The 25,564-nt window shown below is 39.5% G+C and overlaps 1 protein-coding gene across 6 annotated transcripts in view; it reads right to left on the bottom strand.

Annotated features, from left to right (window-relative positions):
- The window catches only part of SUFU (SUFU negative regulator of hedgehog signaling), a 93,114-nt gene that overhangs the window by 26,565 nt on the left and 40,985 nt on the right, over window positions 1-25,564 (bottom strand). For 4 of the 6 annotated variants that reach the window (XM_020790844.3, XM_078389454.1, XM_020790847.3 and 1 more), the window contains 6 exons: window positions 20,579-20,721; window positions 18,046-18,131; window positions 16,022-16,094; window positions 13,733-13,889; window positions 13,178-13,289; window positions 1,780-1,914 (listed from right to left, as the gene is read on the bottom strand). In XM_020790844.3, coding sequence (XP_020646503.1) covers window positions 1,780-1,914; window positions 13,178-13,289; window positions 13,733-13,889; window positions 16,022-16,094; window positions 18,046-18,131; window positions 20,579-20,721 — 706 coding nt within the window. The remainder of the gene's footprint in view (window positions 1-1,779; window positions 1,915-13,177; window positions 13,290-13,732; window positions 13,890-16,021; window positions 16,095-18,045; window positions 18,132-20,578; window positions 20,722-25,564) is intronic. The other 2 variants (XM_020790845.3, XM_078389455.1) reach the window with 1 other exon arrangement.

Raw genomic sequence — 25,564 nt, 5'->3', positions numbered from 1 at the left:
GGCCTCAAGGCACGTTTTTGCTTGCCAAACAACTAATACTAGGAAAAATACAATATAATCAGGCAGATTAATCAAAGGCATATGGAACATTTAGATCAGTGGTTCCCAACCTTGGGTCCCCAGATGTTCTTGGACTACAATTCACAGAAATCCTGGCCAACACAGTTCATGATGGCCTTGGGGCTCTTAAGCCTAGAACATATGGGGACCCAAGGTTGGGAACCACTGATTTAGATAAGTAAAAGTTTCTGAAGAAAATATTGGATTATACCAGTGCAAGACTATATAATGGCCTAGAATTGTGACAATGAGAAACAATGTAATCAAAGGTTGGTATGATATGACAGCTCCTGCAAAAGGTAATAAAATGCCTTGAATACACCTGAAGTTAGGAGGATACCCTGTTTCCCCTATAATAAGACCTAACCTGAAAATAAGCCCTAGTATGATTTTTCAGGATGCTCGTAATATAAGCCCTACTCCAAAAATAAGCCCCAGTCAAGTGAAACCCCGCCCTCCACCATTGTGCAGCAACAAGAAGATGACACGACTGTATTTGGATAAATGTAGATCGTTGTACATGAAAAAAAAAAAAACATCCCCTGAAAATAAGCCCTAATGCATTTTTGGAGCAAAAATTAATATAAGACCCTGGTCTTATTTTCAGGGAAACAGGATATCTGTTACTGTAGTTTATCTTCTACTGTATAATGGACCACAAGCATCTAAAATTACTTTTGCCAAAAACATCCTTAGAAAGTGTGCTGCTTATCAACCGCCCCATAACGCTTAAAACACTCGCTGGGTGGTTTACAATTTAATAAGGCAAGCTACACATCACCCCCCCGCCCCCTGGTGAGCTGGGTACTCAGTTTAGCGACCTTGGAAAGATGGAAGACTTAGCAAACCTCAATCCGACTAACTGAACCTGGGATTGAACTTAAGTTGTGAACAGAGTCTTTGACTGCAGTACTGCAGTTTAACCACTGCTCTACAAGGCTCCTTAAAACAGTGGTTCCCAACCTTTTTGACACCGCAGACAGGTTGGGGGAGGATGGGGTTCGTATGTGGGGAAGGTGGGGCACTCCCCCATGCTCACGTGCATATGTGAAGGGATGCTCACACGCATGCACGAAGGGGCGAAGGCACTCACATGCATGGGCTGTGCGGGGGAGGGAGATCTGTCTCTGCGGCCCAGTCCAGCTGAGGCCATAGACCGACACTGGGCCATGGACCGGGGTTTGAGGATCCCTGCCTTAAAAGATATACTAGCTGTTATCTTTGAAGAATGGAACACTTTAAAATCCAACTTCTATGTCCCAATTTTTCCATACATACATATTTTAGTGTACAGTGGTGCCTCGCAAGACGATTAAAATTCGTTCCGCGAGAAGCGCTGTTAGCGAAAAAAATCGTCTATGGGAACCTCGCAGGACGAATGAACTTTATTTGTCTTGCGAGGCATTGGTCTCGGAAAAAAGTCTTGCAAAGCATGGTCATAGAAAAAAACCATCTTGCAAGGCACCATAGCAATTGCAAAAAACAATCGTCTTGCAGGTTTTTCGTCCTGCGAGGCAATCGTCTTGCAAGGCACCACTGTATTTGTATGTCTCACATCTTACTGTGCAACTATTAAAATGTACATTCAAAAGTGTGACATATCACTCGTGCACATGTCTTGTTAAATATATTCATCATAGCTTTTGAGTATGGTGATCATTTACATGATGCAACATTGCCAACTGTACAATCCTACAAGAAGGCTAAAGTTCCACTTACCTTAAACAAAGTGGAATTAATGCTCCCGACTCCTTGTTGAATTTTAGGTGAACACTTTCAAGCTGTCTTGTGCGAATCAGCTCATGGGGAATAATTGCTGCTGAGCTATCACTTTCTAAGCTGTCCTTGCGACTCCTAAGGAAAGACAACTATAGGTCTTTAGAGCTCAAACAGTACAGTAACTTATTTACACTAGTTCTGTGAAAAGAATATTGTGGTTTAGAGTGGAAGAACAAAATACTGGCTAAAATTCAGCATAGTTAAAACTAACAGAATCTATGGAATTTATGGTCTGGGTGACTCACCAAATCCCCACTGATTCAATGGATCTACTCTAGTTGTGACTTACTATTCGATTTCAACCACTCTATCATAGCAAAAAGTAACAGGCCCTTCACAAGCACAAAAACTGCATGGCTGTATATTGCCGTACTTACCAAGAGTACAGCATTTTTCATCCTTCAATTTCATATTCCACCATATCACACTTAACTCTGATCCAGTAATACTGATTTATAAACAATTATTTTTTCTATTTTTAATCTCATCCAATTTAAGGATCTTGTCTCCATTTTCTAACGTGAGGGAATGTTTTTTCCACATTCCTGGAAGTTTTCAAGAGATTTAATAGTGATCTATCAGGATGTATGCAGAATACTATATAATGCACTCCACATATAATTAGTTAAACAGCATTGCAGATGTCTAATGCAGGTACTGCAGGAGCGTAGGTGTCACAACATTTACCTTACATATTTTCAGCTATACACTGAAGATGGACCTGTCAGCATATCTGCAAATCATTTGGCAAAAACTCTCACACAGATCTAATAGATAACGCCTACTATATTCAGGATGAGAAACAAGTAAATGTTTACAGAATTGCATCACCAAAACTGGAATACAGTAATTTTTTGCCAATCAGCTTTCTTGCCTTTCACATCTGTACATAGTTACTTCAAATAACATAGCACAGGATGATTTTCATCTTGGTCTCCAGAGAAACTCACTTGAGGACATTATCTAGTTCCCTTATAGCTGACCTCTCGAGTTTCAGTCCCCTGATTTCTTTGTTGCATTATTTGGATTGATGGTTGAAATGAGATATATAAATATCTTTTAACATTTTTTATTTCTTCATTGTCAACATTAAAATTATGTGATTCTTTTGTAGACAAGACTTTTGTTTTCTCAATATTCAACTTCAGTCCTACTGTTGCACTTTCTTCTTTCACCTTTATTGTTTGAAGCCACTGCTGCTTTCTGTCAGTAATATGGTGCCATCTGCATAATATAATTAATGGACATTTCTTCTACCAGTTTTCAGTTCTTCTTCATCTGAATCTTAATCCAGATTTCTGTATGAAATTTCTACATACAGACTGAACAGATGGGGAGATAAAATAGATTTCTTTTTGACACCTTTGCCAATCAGGAACCATACTGTTTCTATTTACTGTTTTAGTGATAGCTTCTTTTTCTAAATACAGGTTGTGCATCAGGACAATCAAATGCTAAGGCACAAACCATTTATTTTAAAATGATCCATTGCTCTTCATGATCCACAGTAAAAGGTTTTATTATAATCTATAAAGCACAGACTGATTTCCTCCCAAAATTCTTTGCAACTTCTTATTTGCAAAGAATTTCAAAATCATTTTGCAATTTTTGTTGTAACATGATTCGTTCCAGCCCGCTGTGATAGAATTGCTGTTATACTGGTCATAGTACAATTCAGGCCAATACTTTCTCCCCCCAAAAATCAGACTCCAGCTGCAGTTCTGATTCCTCTCAAATGTCTTCCATCTAGATAGGATATCACGTGTGATGTTGTGTAGGTGGCAGAAATCCTCAGACAAAATTAAAACAGGAGGGAAAGTCCAAAGAATGCATTTTGCAGTTTAGCCATTTTAACCAAATGATAAATATTCAACTGGCCACTTGTTACAAGAAACACTTGTGTTAAAGCAATGGTAATGAAAATGGAATGTTATTGTAGTAAGCATTTTTAAAGCACATGCCAAGAGAACTGCAAACTCTTAGCAATGGTCTTCAATCTTCTATGTTTTTGCATGGGATCCAATGTTTATTATTTATTTATTTATTTATTTATTTAATTTATATCCCGCCTATCTAGTCGTGGTGGACTACTCTAGGCGGCCAATTCATTCCTAAGCTTCAAACCATAATGAAACCGCCCATTTACAGTCAAATTTACTCAGCTGAGCATTCTAGGATATTTCTGCTGCTTCCCAAATACTCCAGGCTAAATCACTGTTAAAACTGATTGTGTGACAGCATTGACCTCCCCACCACATGATCCTAATCACTATCCACAACCTTACTGACAAAGAGCATATTACACAGGTTTTTTTCCTGAGCAACAAACTGATTTCTTGTAGCTGGGGATTCATAGAATGCTATAAAAGTGATTGTGTACTATTAATGGATAAAGGTGCCTTTGCTGCTTCATTAAAACTAGTACTGTACCTGTTCTTGGCAACAGTACAGCCAGCTGTTGTGTTTTGTGTTTGGCTAAGACCTACAAGTATATTTATATGTCAATGTTAATTCTGAACCTCCACAAAAAAGGTCATTAGAATAATGAGGCATATTTATATTCACACTTCTTTAGAATTAAAAGTTAACTTGGTCACAGGTCCCTGAGTCCTCTGTCCATTGTGGGTGGGGCATACTGGGCTTCTTAATCCACAAAAACAATTTCTTAAAATTCTATTCAGAACAATATGCCGATGACACCCAACTCTACATCTCCTTTTCACCAACTGCAGGTGATGCCGTTCTGTCCCTTCAGCGCTACCTGGGGGCCGTACTGCAATGGATGCAGGAGAATGGGCTGAGGCTGAACCCGGACAAGATGTAAGTTCTGAGGGTGGGAGGCCCCGTGGCTGGCGGCTTGGGTGATTCTCTCACGTTTGGGGGGGGTGACCCTGGCCACGAAGAGTGGGGTCCGCAGCTTGGGCATATATTTGGACCTGACACTCACCATGGAAAAGCAGGTGGCGTCGGTAGTCCGCACCGCCTTTTTCCACCTATGGCGGATTGCTCAGCTGCGGCCCTATCTAGACACAGGGGCACTCACTACCTTGGTGCATGCACTAGTAATCGCAAGATTAGACCACTGTAACGTGCTCTACGTGGGGCTGCCTTTGAGGCTGATGCGGAAACTTCAGGTGGTGCAGAATGCGACGGCCAGACTCCTTACTGGAGTGAGAAAATAGCAACACATTTCGCCAAATCTGGCCGCACTGCATTGGCTGCCCATTCGTTTCCGTGTCGACTTCAAAGTCTTAATGCTTACTTATAAAGCCATAAACGGTTTAGGACCTCAATATTTGGCGGAACGCCTGCTCCCACCAAGGTCTACCCGGATCACCCGTGTGAGTCAGGAGGGTGAGGCTGAGGAGCCTGATGCCGAGAGAGGCCCGGAAGGAGAAGACACGAAACCGGGCCTTCTCAGCAGTGGCTCCTTGCCTATGGAACAACCTCCCTCCGGAGATTCGCACAGCACCTACACTGGGAATCTTTAAAACCCAATTAAAAACATGGTTATGCATCCAGGCCTTCCCTCCAGTCAATACCTGATTTCTTTCTATTTTCCTTTATTTTTTTCTTCTACTTTATTAGAATTGTTATTGAACGACTATGCACATTCTTGTGTTTATTGTTTTATCCTATATTGTAAGTCGCCTAGAGTGGACGAGTAGTCCAGATAGGCGGGGCATAAATAAATAAATAAATAAATAAATAAATAAATAAATAAATAAATAAATAAATAAATAAATAAATAAGCAGAACAATTCCAAATTAAAAGTATATGAATCCTTATGAATCCTATATGAGTCTGTCCCAGATTTTTTTTTGCATGTTTCACATTTTGCCAGCTCCAATATTCTAGGAGTCTGTTCCTTTGCCCTGAAGTTCATCCTGCCTTGTTTCCTGACTTGACCACATCCTGTTGAACTTCTCCAAAACAGATTATGTAAAAACTGTGAAGGAAGCTCCTGTAAATCCATATTAGATAGAGACCTGCTACATCTGGCTCTTGACACCAAGAGATTTTCCTTACTGTGTGATCCTGGAAGATTAAGAGTTCTTCATCTACTTTGTCTCTGAAATGAAGGCCCTACTCTTTGGTTTGCTAGCCCTTAAGAATGGGAGGATACTGACAGGGCCACCCACATATTAGATTTGCAATAACATATGCTAAGCTGAATAAAAAACCAAGTATGCCACAGATTTTACGTTCTTTTAGCATGAATGAAAATCCATGCCTGGCCCTTGGGAAGGAGGACAAGCCAGACAAGGGAGTGATGGAATTCCTGGCCTTCTAACAACATATTTTTTTTAAAGGAGGGGTGGAGAACTCATTAATGTATCTCATTTTGTCTGCAAATTACAGCTTTTAAAAAAGACAATTCACCAAACATTTTGTTTGTAATATTTGTTATTCTCAATTTTATAGCCATTAATCATGACACCTACTCAAGTAGAGGTGTTCAGCTAAAAAGTGGTACAAGTTTTTCTTTTTTTAAAACTTGCATGTAAAAATACAGTAAATGTCTCCACCAGATTGAATGCTTCATCCAGTCAATACAAATAATTCATGATTCTCAGTTTGCATCCAGGAAAAAAGGGATAGTAGTGGAAACCAGTGACAAAAGCCAGCACTGCTCTGCTGTGTTCATGAGAGGGAGAGCATTTGAATGAAAAGCAATGTGCCGAAAATGCCCCAGTTTGAAGACTGCATATCTAGCATTTTATGGAACTGGAGGGGAATCTGAGATTAAAGCTCATTCCCAAGTGATTGAAGGATTGTGGGAGGTGTAAGTGTGGGCAGTTGTCAGATTAATTCTTTAGATGATTAAATTCTTTTTGTTTCTTTAAAGCTGTTTGTAGTCATGTTTGAAGTCTCTTCATTTTGAGCAAGTATAATGCGGCAGTTACCAAGGTGACTTTTGCTGACTTTCAACTATTTCTTCCTTCATCTTCTGTTCTTACCAACAGCCTCAATTGGTTTCTAAATCTTGTGAATTGAGATGAAGAACAGTGCTGTTAGCTGCAGTGCTGTTAGCTGCAGCCATATTAGACTTTAAAGGCCCAGTTTGGGTAGCATACTGGTCACACTGGTAGCCTGCAGCAAAATCTAAACCCATCTACATTTACTGTAAGTGAATGGCCTGACCTGGCCCCAGGACAAAGCATGCCATGGCCAAACACACCTTCTGTTCTCTTGCCATATTAAAAACTGCAATAATGATCAATCCTTAGGGCTGCTGTAGAGAATGCAACAGCTGCTTACTACACAGAGTTTAACCACCTGCTCTTAGGGTTTTTATGGGTCCCCCACTCCTGAAGAGCTATATTTACAGTAATTACTATTCACTTAGAATGCCTTGAAACACTTCTATAGTTTTCTGGGATATACAGGAAAAAGTTCAGGCAGACCTTTTGACTTTTATTTCCACTCCTAAAACTCTTCATCCCCATGGACTTTCACCAATAATTTAGCTACCTTGTATTTTTACAACTCATTTAGAAACAGCTTCAAACCATGGTTTAGTATCACATAAGAGTCCCAGGCTTGTGTGCGTTCTTCTTCTCTCTCCGTCAGCATGATTCATCAAGCCGTATGTTCTAGTTACGATGGATACACTAAATAATTTCCTTTCCCTCTTAACAACTCACTGATTCTAAAGATCAGCGCCTGTTTTGTAACAGCAACTTGCACTAGGCCATTGGCGCTATCTGAAAACACATACCTGTTACTGAACTTGGGGTCAAGTTATTTCAGAGCTTAATAAAACACAGTTTAAAAGCTAACAAATACTACACAATCAAATCTACCTTAGTTTTTGCATTTCAGTTAGCCATAACCTTTGTCCTTAGGTAAAAGTATCAAGCCAATAGGAGCTACGAACATAAATATAATATGGGGAATCTGTCCCTAGGCAGTGCCTCTGGTTATTAGGCTAATAAGAAAGGAAACCACACCAGACGCAGAGGCAATAACTCTCTTTTAACTTGCTTTTCAATGGTTTAGGACCACACAGGATGCACAACATGTTTCTCTGATGGCGCTCCTGTGGTTAGCTTATATATGTAGACTTAATACTGTGCTGTTAAGCGTGGCCAAACCAGGGTCCAATCCAGAACAGTAATTTCTATGGCTGTTGCCAGATGCTTCAGATCAACTGCATTAAAAGCAGCAGGAAGGAAATCCTTCTTTAAAAAAAGAAAACAAATGAGACTATTAGAAGTTTATTTACTCAGAAAGAAAGTATAGAGAAACTAGTTGAATAACTTCCTTTGAGATAAACTGAAATGGTAACTACTATCAGCCAGACATCTTGTGTTAGTGTTAAAACACTACTTTAAAGATAATGATCACAGGGACACCATAAGTAGCAAAACTGCAGTCTTCTTAATCTTCCACTACTAGCCCAACTAGCTCAGGTCAATTGGAAACAGAACTCAACAATATCTGAAGGGCCACATATTCACATGTAACAATCTTTCTTTTCTTTTTTTTTAAAGGACATCAAGTACAGTAGTTTGCAAAATGGAGGCTCCTAAATTCTAGGGAAGAAGGGGAGCAGCTATTTTGCTCATATAACTATCAACCTGGGCTCCATCCCCCAAAATGGGAAATGACAGCTTTTGAAGCTTGTGCTGGGTATTATGCACAAAAGGAAGCCAAATACAGAAACAGATTTCCATCACTGATTGCCATGGATGAAGAGGAAGCAGCAGAGGAAACTGATCCCTCCTGTGCAGTCTGCCACCAGCAGCAACAAGCTAAGAACAGAGATGGGTTATTTGTCACTTCATTTGGATATGGAACATTTTGAGGCCAAAACTGGAATGTACAAAATATTGCACTGTATTCTCTGAATGAATTGTTCAGTTCAGAGTTCCAGCTATCACCCCCAAGAAGATTAGCCTACTTTTACATCATTGTTTTCTTTTCTCCACCACTGCCACATAAGTACTCTTCATTTTTTGGTGACTGAGTATGCTTAAACCTTGCCAAAACCTGCATGTGTATGCACCTGTTTGTCCTTTTGGGGCTTAAAAGATTCTACTTGTGCACACCGTGCACACTGATCCTTATTTCTTTGAGTTGTACTTCTGTTCATGCAACCAAATACTGCATTTGCTTCTTTTACCACTGCATCACACTGCTGACTTATGCTTAGGTTGTTGTTTATTAAGGTCTCTAGAATCTTCTCAAATGTACTAGTGCTGAGCCAACTGTCACCCATTTTACATTTGTGTATCTGTTTTTTCCTGCCTAAATCCAAAACCCTACATTTTTCCCTGTCAAAACTAATTTTGTTCATTTTGATCCAGTTCTCCTATCTGTTCAGGACATCTTAAATTTGATTCTGTGTTCCGAAGTATTATCTATTTGGTAAGCATCCCCTCCATGTTTTAATCCAATTCATTTATAAAGATGTTGAACACCACAGAGCTAAGGAAAGAATGTGTGACACCACACCTGTCACTTCTCTCCAGGATGACAACGAACCATTGATAAGTATTTTCAGAGTAGGGCCCATCAACCAGCTACAACGCCACCAAAACTAGCATTGTTTTTAGCAGCTTGGTAGCAAAAATATTATGAGAGACTTTGTCAAAAGCCTTCCTGTGACCAAGCCACTCTGTATCAGCAGCATATCCCTCCCCTACCAGGCATGAGACCCTATTAAAAATGAGATAAGAGTAGTTTGGCATGATTTGTTTTTGAAAAATCTATGCTGCATCTTAAAAATCACAGTTTTCTATGTGCTCACAGACTAATAATCTGTTCTACAACTTTTGCCAAGTTGACCACTAATAGTTGCATCAATCTTCTTTTCCCTCCACTTCTGAATATGATGTTTTCTTTGCTCACCTCCAGTCTTCAGCGACCTCACCTATTCCCCAATAATTCTTAAGGATTACAGACAGAGGCTGTGAAATTACATCTTTAACACTGTTGGACGCAGTTCAACTGGATGAAGAAACCTGAACTGATTTAAAGTAGATAGATGTTCTCTATATTTGATAGCAGCTCCTTCCCTTCCTCTTTTATTCTGCCATCACTACTGTTTTCCTTTGGGAAGACAGAAGCAAAGTAGGCGTTCAGCACTTCTGGTTTCTCTCTTTTGCCCATCAGTATTCCTCCATTCCCTTCATACAAAGGACCTACCATTTCCTTCTTTATCCTCTTCCTCGAGCAAAATTCCCTTTTATTATTTTTAACCTCTCTTGCAAGTCTGAACTCATTTAGAGCTTTACCCTTCCTTTTTTCCCTGCAATTATTGGCTATTTGTCTGTATTCTTCCTTTGTGAGTTGCCCCTATATTTCTTATACAAACCCTTTTTAAATCTTGGCTCATCTAAAAGCTCCTTATGAGCCCCCTTGATTTCTCTAAATGTCTTTCCACCTTTTTCTCCTCACAGAAGCTGCTTCCAGCAAGTGTAAAGTAAGTCAATTCAGTCAAGAACTTCCTGAACAGCTTCAAGCAAGCCACTATTCTGCAGCCCCCATCAACTGGTAACACTGATCCTATAGGGTTATATCTGTGAAGATTCTCAGTCATCCAGGTGTGGTTTTCTGGAAGTTGAGTCATGGCAACTGGACTTCTTCCTTATTAGGTTGAAACGTTTTGCCACTCAACAAAATAGTTTCTTCAGTCTGAGGAGAGTTGGTAGGAGATCCTATTCAGACCGGGGGGGAAGTGAAACCAATGTGGAGGATATATCAGGGATCTCTTACCAACTCTCCTCATACTGAAGAAGCTGCTTGGATGAGTAGTGAAATGTTTCAACCTAGCAAGAAAGAAGCCCGGTTGCCATAACTCAACTTCCGGAGATCCTATAGGGCTGTTGCAAAGATTACTCTGATAATGTGTATGAAACACTTTGAACAGTGACATACGCCAACTGGGTAGTCAAAAACAAAGCAAAAACAACACAAGGCATATGGAAATAAACAAAGTAATACAAAGGAAGGTCTCCATGCAGCACTCATTCATGCATTCAAGCTAAACATTTTCATCAGAGTACACTGTATTTCACTGATCATGCAGTAGAGGGCAAACTAAGTACACTTTGGGAAACTGAAAACCTAGTATCATAAGCTATTGTTCAGTCACACATATGGCATAGCACCTGCAGTTTTTACCTCTTATCTTCCCCGCACCTGTTTAGTGGCACATAATAAGAAGCAGTGGTTCCTCATCTAGTTCCTTCAACTGAGTAGCTAGGGTTCAAATCAATACGAGTTAAATTCCTAACAATGAAGATAATGGGTAGAATGTACTTCAGACCAAAATAGGTTGGCAGATGTGTTTTCTTCATAAATTGAATGCAGTTCTATATATGAAAGACTAGCAACTAGTTACAAGGAGTCCATCAATCACACAACTAAAGACGTGGACATTTCTACAGTTCCATCCTACCTCGGTTGGAGGACTACACGGTCGGCTAGATAACATTTAAGAAAATTATCAAAGGGATCCAAGTACTGGAGGTCAAGCAGGCATGTGGGCTGTGAAGTTGTTAAGAACAATCCCTTGCTCAGCTCACTGTGGGGAACTGGTTCACTCACTCTGAACAGATGTGTTCCAGACATTTTCAGGAGAAAGAGTTACTGTTAATTCTTGAACTGGCATGCCTCCTGGTAGGACAGATGAAATCATAAGGAAACTATAAAAGTAACCAGTGCAAATTCAATGGACTTAGCAGTTCAAGTCGTGGGTTTTCATACCAGAAGTGAGTCAACTGGTCTTCAGGAGTGATTGAACAGGGTGTAGACATTAAAGCTTTCCTCCCAGGATCCTCTGCTGGATGTTAAAACTACAATCGTGCTTATCAGAAAATAGGATGTTGCCTCCAAAAAGATGCATTCTTAAAAAACCACTCCTTTGAGGTGTTTACAGATAGCAGAATCTGACACTGTGTCAGCAGATGTCAAGAACCACTTTCAGGAAGGAATTTAACCCAATAGTACCAGAAGTAATTATCAGTCACAAAAAGAGAGCAAGAGGAGGCAAACTGTTCTGTTTAACAGCTAAACGACTGGGCTGCAGAGAACAAGACTACATTTCTTTCTACAAAGACACAGGTCATAAAGGGTCTCCACTCCATTTTGCATGTGAAGGCAAAAAAAAAAAAAAAAAGCTTTATGGAAACATGACATTATGCATTCCATATTCAGCGGCACCAGGAGGGTTTAAATCCAAGTTGATACAACCTCATGTATTTAACTAGGTAAGCAGGAAAAACGTAATACTCACCAAGTAACATTAATTACTGGAAGAGTGGCAGATCCCAAATTTACTCACTTTCTTTCTTCCACAGTACCGCTAGCATTTTGTGATGCCCTGCTCACTGGCTAAAATTTCTATCATTATTCCAATAGAGTCTCAAGTTTCTAACCAAAAGATGAACAAGAGGTGGCCTTGCAATTTCTACATGTGGATCCAGCTCCTAAATGGCAACAATTCTATTATAGAAACATAGTGTATTCTATACAGAAAATCAACCCTGAGTGCTCACTGGAAGGACAAATCCTGAAGCTGAGGCTCCAATACTTTGGCCATTGCATGAGAAGAGAAGACTCCCTGGAAAAGACCCTGATGTTGGGAAAGTGTGAAGGCAAGAGGAGAAGGGGACGACAGAGGACGAGATGGTTGGACAGTGTCATCGAAGCAACCAACATGAATTTGACCAAACTCCGGGAGGCAGTGGAAGAGAGGAGGCCCTGGCGTGCTCTGGTCCATGGGGTCACGAAAAGTCGGACACAACTTAATGTCTAAACAACAACAACTTCTGTTTTACAGAATCCTGTTTCCAGTGGGTTACTGGAGGCTAAATGCTATTGGGTGCAAACTACACAGATCCAATATGCTATGCTTCTCAGAAGAAATGCTGAATTCGGATGAACTTGGATGATGACAACAGATTTTATGGCAATGTCAGAGGTACACAGACTTCCAGTGGAATCCTGGATGACAATGCCTCCCCAAAGAAACTGGTCAATGCCTGATCTAAGAAACTGAAAATCATGTCCCTACCTGGCTTGAAATTCAGTTATTAGATAGGATAATGCCCTAGATGAGTTCAGTATCCCCAGTTTGTAGTGTATTAAGTTTTGATCAGCAGCTAGAAATTCTGAGCCAAGTCTCACATATGCTCTACATTCCCCTTCCTAATTTCTGTCTCTTTTAGACTTTGAGCTGCCACAAAGAATGTGTCTTTATTAAAGTTATGCAAATATTTGAAGCATTGTAATATTAATTATTATTACTCTTGAAATATTACAAGAGTGTTTACTGTCACTCATCCTCTGCTGCCTTACAAACACCACAAAAAAGGCTACACTTACGGTGCTCTGTCATTATTCAGCCCATTCTGTCTCTGAGTGTTAATTGGTGGCAGAATTGGCTTGCTATTAATCTCAAGTCCCCTTCGCAGAGTCTCTCGGATTTGTTCTGTATCTGAAATGACATTAATTTAAAAATAATTTCAATTATCAGTCCACAAGGTAAAAACCACATTGTTGATACAAATAGCAAACTATGGGAATTAATGTAGGATTTCACACTTGGTTATGATGACATAAGAATCCTTGATTGATATTGTTTTGGATCCATTTTGTTTTGTTTTGTATCTAATATGCTAGCACATTTTTCAAAAATCTGACATTAGATGTTTCCCAAGCAGTGGAATGCATATAGGAAAGGTCTATCTTCTACATACATTTTTTATCTGGAATAATAAATGGTTTAGAGTGAACATATTCAGGCTGTAGCCTACAATGTACTTCAAGCCTAAAATATAAAGTTGACAGTCTCTTGAGAGATCGTTCTTATTGCTGCATAAACTTAGCTTTTATGCCCAGAAAACAAACCTCTTGTTGCTTCACCAAGTTCTCTCTTACCTTTCCCAGACAATCGTCGGGGATGTGTGCCAATGCATATACTTCTACTGTCTTCATCATCTTCTGGAGGCCGGCTAAGGTCATCCCAGGCACATTTAGCGCTGACACCACTCAGGTTTGAGCCATCTGTTTCAATTCCTTTATCAACTCTGTCCTGCTTAAAAATATTTATTTATTTATTTAACTTATATGCTGCCCACTCTACCCAAAGGTCTCTGGGCGGCTTACAACAAATTAAAATTAAATTAAAATACAATACAATAAAAGATAAAATGATTAAAATACAATTAAAATTGCTATCAGGACCCACAGTTGATGTTAATTCAATTAAAAGCCTTCTGGAACAGGAAGGTTTTGACCTGGCACCGAAATGTCATCAACGTCGGCGCCAGACGAATTTCAGTCAGGAGGGCATTCCATAGTCTGGGGGCAGCTGCTGAAAAGGCCCTTTGTCTACAAGCCATCCCTCTCACCTCCTTGAGGGACGGCTCTTTCAAAAGGGCCCCCTGGCTACATCTTAACTGCCGGGTAGGCTCATATGGAAGGAGGCGGTCCTTCAAGTATCCAGGGCCCAAGCCATTTAGGGTTTTATATGTTAAAACAAGTACTTTGAACTGGGCCCGGGCAGCGACTGGTAACCAATGTAACTTAAACAGAATCGGCTTGATGTGTTCTCTAGTGGCCCCACCACTCACCAGCCGCGCAGCTCAATTCTGGACCAGTTGCAGTCGCTGGACTGTCTACAGAGGCAGCCCCACGTAGAGCACATTGCAATAATCTATATGAGATGTTACCAGTGCGTGTGTAACTGTCATGAGAATCCGCTCGTCCAGGTAGGGTTGTAGCTGGTACAATTTCCGCAGCTGAAGGAAGGCGCCCCTGGCCACCGAGTCCACCTGGGCTTCCAGAGTTAGACTGGGGTCCAGGAGCACCCTCAGGCTGTGGACCCTGTCCCTTAGGGGGAGTGTAACCCCATTCAGGGCAGGGAAATGGCCCTCCAGCCTGTCCAGCGAAGCACACACTAACAACACTTCCGTCTTGTCTGGATTGAGTTTCAATTTATTAATCCTCATCCAGTCCATTATCAGGTCCAGACACGAGTTCAGCACAGAAACCGCATCACCTGGATTGGTGGAAAATGAGAGGTAGAGCTGAGTGTCATCAGCATATTGCTGACTCCTCAGCCCAAACCTCCTGATGACCTCTCCTAGCAGTTTCATGTAGATGTTAAACAGCATGGGGGACAGTATCAAGCCCTGAGGAACCCCATGACATAAATGCCATTCATCCCCCAGCACCACCCTCTGGACACGGTCAGCCAGGAAGGAGCAGAACCACCGTAAAACAGTGCCCTGAATTCCCAACCCAGCCAGCATATCCAGAAGGACACCATGGTCAATGGTGTCGGAAGCCGCTGAGAGGTCCAGGAGTATCAACAACAGCCAACTTTTTTGGTTTTCCAGATTTTATTAATAGTCAGAACTTGATAAATAAAAAACATATACTGTTTTCTCTACACTGTACCAAAAGAAATGCATTTTTATACTGTAGTCTGGAATCTTATCCCACTGAATGTGAGAATGACATTCCAGGCAGGAATGTATAGGGTTAGATTGTCAGTATTTTTTACTGTGTGCTATAGATCTCAGTCACAACTTTTAATTCAAAGCTAGATTTTTTAAAGGTAGGTATTTATGTATCTTCAACAATTCATCTTCCCGCTATCATCATTTCATAATCACCCAGCTGGGAGATTTAGAAAACAAACTGATGCATTGTAATTTTCCAGACTTTGCAAGCTTAAATCAAAATGTAACACTTTCCTTAGAAACAAGCTACCAATTCTAATGCAGGCAAACAGAAAAAACTACTTTTTTTCACTTTTAACATCCACCACCAGATGATGCTGTTAAGCTAAATCTCAAGCATTTCAATTCAGGGAGAAAGGGCTAATTTAATTGTTAAACGCGAAAACAGGCTCTCCTTTTAATACATATAAACACAAACTCATAAATCCTTGTGACTACACTTAAGAAATATCTATGGCACAGTTGATTAATGTAAGTTGTAAAACTAATCATACATCTAACAGGGCCATCAGCAGCTTAAAAACACAGCCCCTAAACAACAGGAACCCAAAGATACACAGTTCAAGACCTGACAATTCCTAACAGTGACCTACAAGCTTATTACTCTTTGGAAAATATTCAGATAGTAAGACTAATGTATTCAGGCACGAACAGCCACTAGTTATTGTATAGTCTAATGGTTGTGCAGTTAAATACATACTTGCAGATGTGGATCTATTTCAAATATTGTCTCTCCACGTCGCATATCCGTTATTAGCCATGGGCCTCCTGCTCTATAAACGCACCAAAACAACAAAATAAAACAAAAGTTAGCATTGATTACCACAGCTCCCAGATGTCTAGGTTTCCAAAGGTTTTAGTACAGATGCAATAAGGCCCACAAAGGAGAACGAAATTTGGGATTATCAAGGAATGATGAGAATATTTGCCTGTGTACTCAAGACCCAAGAGTTCAGGTATAGAAAAATGACATTTTATTGCAGAATGACTATACGGTTTGTTTTTGTACATTACAATGAATATATTACATACATCCAATATTTCACATGTCTGAGAGGTAAATTGCAGCTTAGAACAAGGAAACAGAAAAATTAGTAACATCAAGAAACAAAACTAGAGCCTATCAGCCTTAATAGCCTGAACCTGTATTTTCTAAACTTGCGTTTTTCCTCCTTTTAAGAATCAACAAAGTATAATTCACAAAGAATTTTTGTGTACAAATGTAGATATCGTATTCTATATCTGATACACCTGTTCAAATGGCTAGACTCTTAATTGCACTTTGCCAACCTTTGGTTTAGAGAATAGGAAGGACCCTCAACAGCCATATAATCCAACCAACTACCATGGCAGGCTATCATGTGCAAACTAAAGGGCCATTCTCCCTCAGATAATCCTCACAAAGAATTTCTTCTCATATTTTTAATCCCTATATAGCAGCAAGAACTTGCAATTACTACTGTACTGGAGTGAGGGTTTATTAACAAGTAGGTTTCTAGGACCAGTGGTTTAATTTTAAGTACAGAAGCTAAAACTGGCCAGATCATGTTTACATCAGACTGCATTTCTACATTATAAAAGTTTAAATGTATACTTCTATATTGAGAGATACAGGGATATTTTAAAGTTCTCACAATTTTCCTATTTGTTGTTGATGTGTTAAAATATTTCTCTGATACTGTTGCTGACAGAATTAAATATATATAAATAAAATATATAAAATATATAAATAAAATAAAATAAAATAAAATAAAATAAATAAATAAATAAATAAATATCTTGGTTTATTTATACAGTCTTTCTTGGGACAATACTGAACCTGGCAAGGTAGCTTTTGTAACAAATACTTAAAAACCAAATCAATTAAAATATATCAAAAGTAGATAAAACAATACAGAATCAGAGGAGTCAAAAATTAATTAAGAGAAAATAAATGGAAAGCAAAGGCCTTCATCAACAGTAGAAATACACCTTGGGAAAGATGGTTTTGGGGGAGGTTATCACCTCCCCAAACCCCTCCCCTAGCATGGTTAGTGTCCACATGGCTGGAGGATTCTGGGATCTGGATTCCAAAAATCTGACTTTTCAAGGCTCTGTGTGGAACACTGGTAAAGTAAGAGAGAAACAAACCACCCGAGGCACGAGTTCCACAGTCTTGAATCACATCGGAATAGGTGTGCCAACCACAGCTCACAGGGAAAAATGCATGCATGTCTGTACCAAGCAGGCAGATTCATAGTGCAGGAGAATAATCTTTATCATGGTCCTAAAATGCCTTGAAGACTGGTTTTACTCAGCTCTCCCTTTGAAGATTTTTAGCAACACTACTTTTTGATAAACTTTGACCCAAACATTGTAAATCCAAGGAATACATTGTGAAATCAGAATAAGCCACACAGATAACCCAGTATCTAGTTCTGTAGCTCCAGCTACACTGTGGACTACAGCTGATTAAAGAGTTCCTTTTGTGATTTTAGGGTGTATGTGACTTCACATTATTGCATGTGAATTGTGTGCGCTCAAAGGTGAAAAGGGTACTCTTTAATTGGCAGCAAGCTGCTGGTGGTGGTGATGTTATTCCCATTGCCCAACTGGAGCAGCAATTTTATAATTTATTCATGTTGTAGAATTTGGGAGCATTAAAACAATGTCTGCATTTATCAGATATTTTTTCTTCAGTGCTTACTACCCTGTTTCCAAGTCAGCTAGAGAGGCTGTACTTACACAGGAACTGTCCGAAGCAGTTCTAATATACCCTGTCCATTCCACTGCTGTGCAGCATGAAGCTCTTCTGTGCAGACCCCAACAATCTGGAGAAAGAGAGGAAAAGGGTCCAGCAGCCACATATAAAATGTGTTAGGATAAAGTCCTACACTGGAGACTATGTTGACAATGAACTAGGGGTGGGTACATCAGAAACTGGAATCAGCCCTTATATGTTCCCTGTTTGTGTAGCTCTTGATACCTCCAACCCCCTGAAAAAGATCTACATAAAAATGAAGAATTAATCTCTCACAATTTTCCAGGAAGTTTAATTTATCTTCAAATAACAGTGTGTAGTATGAAGGAAAAAAACAGGATTTTTTAAAAATTAGAAATGGACTTTAGATCACTTTTAGTTTTCTCAGGAGAGGACGATGTAGGCCATATTGGATACCAATGGATGAAATGTGGCCCCACACCCTCAGGTTCATTGAGTCTGCTGCAGACAGGAATGAATAAATACCTCAAACCTGGCTACTCTACAAAAACATCTCATTCACAGTTCTTAAAGAAATTTCAGCCTACTGCTCATGTATAACCCGCCAAAAACATATCTCTCTAGAACAGACATACTGTGGAGACAGGGATGATGCAGTTTTCATGCACAACCTTTTGGAATGCTGACTAGTGCACATACCCTTCTACAATTTTCTCACAGACGGTGTTTCTCTGCCTCTGATACTGGCTGTAGGCACACTGTAATTTGTTGTTTTGTTTAAATTAATGGGCAACATGTTGTTTTTGCCCTCCAACACTGGATTGGAAAATTCTACTGGGCAAGGGAAAGTAGAAAAAAGAAATTAAACAACTGAGACAAAAAGGTAAACTATTGCTTAGGGTATAGGGTTTTGCCACATGTGGAACTTGTGGGGAAGGAAGGAAAGCACATGACTGTAAGCCTGCTGTTCACCTAATGCTAAACCATGATTTAACACTAACACCTGAGCCACTGAAAAGGCTTTGCATGATCAGAATGTGACTCTGGCTCCTGCCTTCGTTTCTTCTTCACCTCCTCTTACATGGCTATTCTTTTCTTCATTCCTAAGTTCTGTTACCATGTCTTAATGGATTTGGACAAACCTTCAAAACATAGAATTGATATTAAGAGTTTGAAGTGGGATTGCATGTCGAGGTTTGGAAGTTAGTCATGAAGCACATCTTTCTTTATTTGGATGTCATGGCAACTATAGGCAAAGAAAAACCAGGAACAGAGGAGAGAAAGGAAAGGAAGAAATGTGAGAGAGTCACTGGCATATACCTGGTCTTCTAGTCAGCACTTGTATATGTTACTACCTGCTGAGATGACTAATAATGACAAGGGCAGTTACACAAATCCTACTCATTTGTTTTGACAGGTTGAGCTTCACAACAGAACCAAAGGGATGAAGCAACACTCTGGCACCTGCAAACCTCTCCCTCAATTCAGTGAACAGATTATCTTGTTTGGAATAATATCCAATTGTGTACTGAGTGATGCATTTATTGGTGCAATGAAAGTCAATACATCATTTTGAAGTTAAGTAAGTTTCTAACTAGAGATGGGGGTGTTCATATACGAATATTCCCGCACAGGTGGAAATAACGTGTCCACTCACGGTTTCGCTGTCACTGTCAGCTCTGCAGATCCTTCCTATTGCACCGTCATCCGCAATTGATTACCCACTCCTGGCAGGAGGCGGGATGACAAGCCTCTCTGCTAGGTCGCAGAGTAGCTAATCCACTGTGGAGAACAGCACAATAGGAAGGCTCTGCGGAGTCAGCGGCGAAATCGTGAGTGGACAGTTGTTATTTCCACTGTGCGGGGATATTTGTATTCCTACACGAATACCCCCATCTCTATTTCTAACACAATGCAACAGGAAAATGCCAAGCTAGGCCAGATCAGTAAACACCACCTGTCTTGCAGTTGTGCCTTTACCTGATTAACTTGGTTAGCCAAGACTTCTAAATGAACTAATTCATGCAAATTGTGCCATCCCTCTGTCTCTACAGTATGCCTGCTGGAGAGAAACATTATGTTACTGGATGGGTACATAATTTCTTTAAGAAGGTTGAAATTTCTCTAAGAACTGTGAAGTAAGTATTTATGTTGAAACTTGTTTTGTGTTTTTATGTATTTTTACAATAATTTCCACACAGAAATAACTTGAGAAGTCCTAAAAGAAATGTATAAATACCAGAAAATAAGCAGCTATTTAAATTATGGCGGGGAGGGGGGAGCCTTCAGTAGACTATAGCATACACTATGCTTCAACAGAACAGAAATCTTGTACTAAGCCGCTGATACTTGATTTTATAAATCTATTCCACATTTTTATTTATAGCAAACTTGTGCCGCCTTTAAGTTACTGTCATTTTAAAGAAAAATATGTCAATCCAACCATTTTGAAATATCTGAAAGCATGGAATATAAAGTTACTTTTGATTTGAGCAAATGTTGCAAGTTACGACCATTTGAAGAATAATACCTGTATAGTTTTTTTTTTTACTATACCTGAAGAAAAGTAATGACCCCAAATGGTGTTTGAACAGGCTGCATTTGTGGATCTTCAGTCAGCAACATATGCTGGATCCTAGATTCACTGTTGTCCAATGGACTGTGCCACGATACATGGTCACCACTACAAAATGTATTTTCTGTTGAGGGGGAAACAGAAGGTGAATAAAGAAAATTTTGAAGCAGAACTACCATATATTTCCACATGCTTCTAAAAAGCCAGTACAGCAGGAAGAATCAACTGCAGCTGTTAAAAGACCATCGTCGCTACCCAACTGCATATTAACTAAGAAAAGTGCACAACTCATTAAAAATGAAAATGATGCTTGCCAAAGCCATTCAAAAATCTAAAACATAGATTTCCAAGCTGAGATTTGTCATAACAGTTTTGGTCAATATAGGTCTTGAAGCAGGGTTAAATAAGTTCCACAGGTCTGGGAGCACGCATGCACACCTCCTGGAAATTATGCAGGCACCTTCAATTTAAAAATATATATATTCTGGCTCACAAATCTACCTCATTCTTTGGGAGCAGGGCCCTCTGTGATTTGATCCAGTTTTTTAAAATGGGGAGTAATCCAGAGTCTAAGTTAATTGCAGAGGTCATTTTAAAAACAGTTATCATATCAGGAAAAATAACAGTGCAATCACCAAAGCATTTCTGTATTTCAAACACCAGCAGGAAGCAATAATAATCACAAAAGATTTTTTAAAAGCATTTTAACAACAAATATGAATTGTATGTTGTTTTAAATTCTTCTCCATTTTAATGATTTGTGAGCCATTGTGAGTCCCACTGTTGGGAGAAAGGCAGCACAAAAGCACACCACAAAAAATAAAGAAGCAAACAAATTTAAATAGGTAAATCTGATTATTAAAAATATATATATTTAAAAAAATAATTGATTTTTATTCATTTTGCTTTGAGGTACTTGTTTCTTGTTCATAGGTCTAGAACAAAAAATAGAATAGTGATGTATGGGAGCAGTCAGATACAGAGCACATAGGTCTAGAGAATGCTTTAAAGGTTTACAATCTTGAGAAGAGAAAATGCACATACAAAAAGCAATGCTGCACTCATTAACATCCACAAAAGACATCCTATGTCTTTTATCTACTTTGCACAGTGAACCATTGGCATGGGAATAACTTGATGACACTGGCTTTCCAAGTATACGTTAAGTTACATCTACAGAATATCGGAGATGCATTCTCTTTTCTTCTGGAAATCCTCCATAGTGTTCAATGGCAGCCTCTCATTTTATAATAACCAAGCTAAAGCAACTTTGCCAGAGGGTTGGGTGTGAGGAACAGAAGTGCTGGCATAAGTAAAGGAAATCTCTTTTAGTTAGACAAGCAGATGTGGGAAATAAAATTATCAGATAAGAATTGGTTAACACTGTATAATATGAACTGTTTAGTCTAATCAGCTGTAGGAGGAGAGAGATAACAAGCCTTTACCAACCTGTGCAGACTTCATACGTATTTAAGGATTTTAGAGGGAAAGGATTTTAGAGGGAAAGCTCCTCCACAGAATTCCCCACAATTTCAAATCCCAGTACCTCCTTGGTCAGACAGACAATCACCTATGTTTCTGATTATTAACTAAATGTTTTAATGATGCAAGCCACACAGTCACAGTTGCCCAGAATGGAACAAAGCCACAAAGGCCCTTATGGTCAAAGCCTGTCTTTTTGTCACAATATTCTGCATGTCAAATGCTCACTCAATTCTATGCTGATCGATCCCTGGTGTTCAGCTGCTCAGGCTTCTTCTCCTGGGAAATCCCAGCCATTTGGAGCTAGTTTTCAAATGCTAATATCTCTGCTGGAGATCCACCTATTTGTTCCTATTTGAGTGGGGACCATTTTTAAAAAGTCTCTTTTCCTCATGCAAACCACAAAATTCACATTGACTGCTCAATTAAACTACAGAAAACCACCCATGTGAAAAATGATATGAAGGCCAATTTAAATCCCTTAGAACCAGTAAATCTAGTGTTAAACTTTGAAAGCCAGCCCTTGACTAACCATACACTTGCACGGAAGACCAACTTTTCTGTGAAGGTTCTAACAATACTTATACAACATTACAATCAATAGGACTCTTTATCACAAAACCAGAGTTTATGGACAAAACTCTGACACAGGATTATACCCTGGTATTAAGATAGCAAAATTACCACTTCTTCTATGTGTTCTAGCTAAATATCACTTTGCAACTTTAAAATCCAAAGTACTAACCAAATTCTGAACCTATGACTAATGCTGTGGATATTGTGGAGCAATACAGGAAGTAGAACGCAACAGGGACTCTGCATGTAGTAAGTTTAATGGATTTTGATACAGTCAGGGTATTTTGTTTGGGGGCCAGATGCAGGAGCAAGAGCAGGAGGAGTGCAAGTCAGCTGACACACAAGCGAGAGAAAAGGGAGAGTTCTTGTGCCATATACCATATGACCATATCACTCCTGCCTGGCTTCTTTTGAAGATATACAGTGGGGTCTCTACTTAAGAACTTAATCCGTATTGGAAGGTGGTTCTCAAGTTGAAAAGTTCTTATGTTGAATCTGCATTTCCCATAGGAATGCATTGAAAACCATTTAATCCGTATCTGCTCTTTTCCGTCCATAGAAACTACAGTGGAACCTCTACTTAAGAACTTAATCCGTTTTGGAATGGTGTTCTTAAGTTGAAACGTTCTTAAGTTGAAGCAAAATTTCCCATAGGAATGGACTGAAAACCAATTAATCCGTTTTGGCTGTTTTTTTGTTATGTAGAGGTGTGTTCGTACATTGAAGCATTAGTTCCCATAGGAACTAATGCAAAGCTGGTTAATACGTACTCTACCACTAGGGGGAGAATTTTTTTTTAACCTAAGATGACCTAAGGTTAAAAAAAAGAGCAGGAAAGGTTTTTTTTCCTGTTCTTATCTTGGATTTCTGTTCTCAAGTAGAAGCAAAATTTAGCAAATGGAGCTGTTCTTAAGTTGGATTGTTCTTAAGTAGGGACGTTCTTAAGTAGAGACCCCACTGTAGAAGAGAGAGATTGTTATAGTTGCCACTGCAGCAACAACCTCAACTACTACCATTAAGACAAAAAGCTTAGGGTGAATGTTCCAGTGTCTGCATTAAAACACACTTATTAACGTGCAACATTGGAAAATATGCTAGAAGCAAAAAAAAAAGTCTCACTAATACTTAAAGCACAAATTTCCATTCAAGCAACAAAGCTTACTGAGTGATCTTGATATTAAAATGCCTCAGCCTCAGTTTTCCAGAATTGTTGTGAGATTGGGGATGGGGTGGGATGCATAAATTATGGGTACTGGGATTCACATGACGAAAAGCTCCTCATCCATAGAAATGATATCAAGCTAGTTTCCTGTGAAAGACCATGTGCAGAATGGTACCTTCTATCACTTAAGTTCCCAACCAGCGGGCTGAAGGAATAAAGGTTTAACATTGCTTTGAAAAGTAGTCTCTTTTAACTCTACTGTTAAGAGAACTCAAGCTCTTAACAGTAGGAAGGTAGCAACCTGTTACTGTATTCCTTGTGTTTATGTATGAGCAGTTATGTCATACTGACATGAAAGGAAAGTATATATTTTATAAATTGAGTTTGAGACCCCTGCTTTAAGAGGAAGCCTTCCTCTTGGTCGCCCCATGCTCACAGGTGTACTTGATGGGGACACGGGAGAGGGCCTTCTCTGTTACTGCTCCCAGGCTCTGGAACTCCCTCCCATGGGAAGCTAGGCTGGCCCCATCTTTGTTGTCATCCCACAAGCAGGCAAAGACCTTTCTCTTCAGGCAGGCTTTCTCGTTATAACTGGTGCTTTGAGAGTGTTTTTTTAAATGGATTTTAAATGGTTTTAGTATTGATTTAATTACAGCTTTAAATATAACACGTTTAAAATTCTTTTTAAATACTTGTATACCTACTGTTTTCAGCTTTAAATATTTTTAAATGAGGTAAGCCACCTTGGGTTCTTCTTAAGGTGGCGTCGGTTGTCTGCTCCGCCTATTTCCACCTTTGGCGGATTGCTTGGCTGCGGCCCTATCTCGACACGGGGGCGCTCACTACCTTAGTACATGCGCTCGTAATCTCAAGATTAGATCACTGCAACGCGCTCTACGTGGGGCTACCTTTGAGGCTGATATGGAAACTTCAGATGGTGCAGAATGCAGCAGCCAGACTCCTTACCGGAGGGAGAAAATTCCATCACATTTCTCCTATCCTGGCTAGACTGCATTGGCTGCCCATTCGTTTCCGTATTGACTTCAAAGTTTTAATGCTCACTTATAAGGCCCTAAACGGTTTAGGACCTCGATACTTGGCGGAATGCCTTCACCCACCAAGTTCTACCCGGACCACCCGCGCGAGCCAGGAGGTGAGGCTGAGGAGCCTGACGCCAAGGGAGGCCCGGAGGGAGAAGACACGAAACCGGGCCTTCTCGGCGGTGGCTCCTCGCCTTTGGAACAATCTCCCTCCTGAGATTCGCGCGGCCCCTACGCTGGGTACATTCAAAACTCAACTAAAAACATGGCTCTATGTCAAGGCCTTCCCTCCTGCCAGCACCTAATCTAACTTAATTTATTTTTCTCTTCCTTATCTATTTATTATTTACGATTATTTATGATTTTTGTCATTTTCTGTTAATTGATATTTTTAATTTATTTTATTATAATTGTATACATGTTCCTGTTAGCTGCTCAGAGTGGTATAGATTTACCAGATGAGTGGGATATCAATCAATCAATCAATCAATCAATCAATCAATCAATCAATCAATCAATCAATCAATCAAATAAATAAATAAATAAATAAATAAATAAATAAATAAATAAATAAATAAATAAAGGAGGAAGGCAAGATAAAAATATCTTAAATAAATAAATTAGTCTTTCAACCCCAGCAGGCTACACAAATGTTCCTATGTAGACAGTTAACTGGAGTTTAAATTAATGCCATAAAGAAAACTATT

This window comes from Pogona vitticeps, chromosome 3, assembly GCF_051106095.1.
Source record: "Pogona vitticeps strain Pit_001003342236 chromosome 3, PviZW2.1, whole genome shotgun sequence".
NCBI lineage: Eukaryota > Metazoa > Chordata > Lepidosauria > Squamata > Agamidae > Pogona > Pogona vitticeps.
The sequence above is the reverse complement of the archived record's forward strand: the minus strand, read 5'-3'. Positions and strand labels throughout refer to the sequence as shown.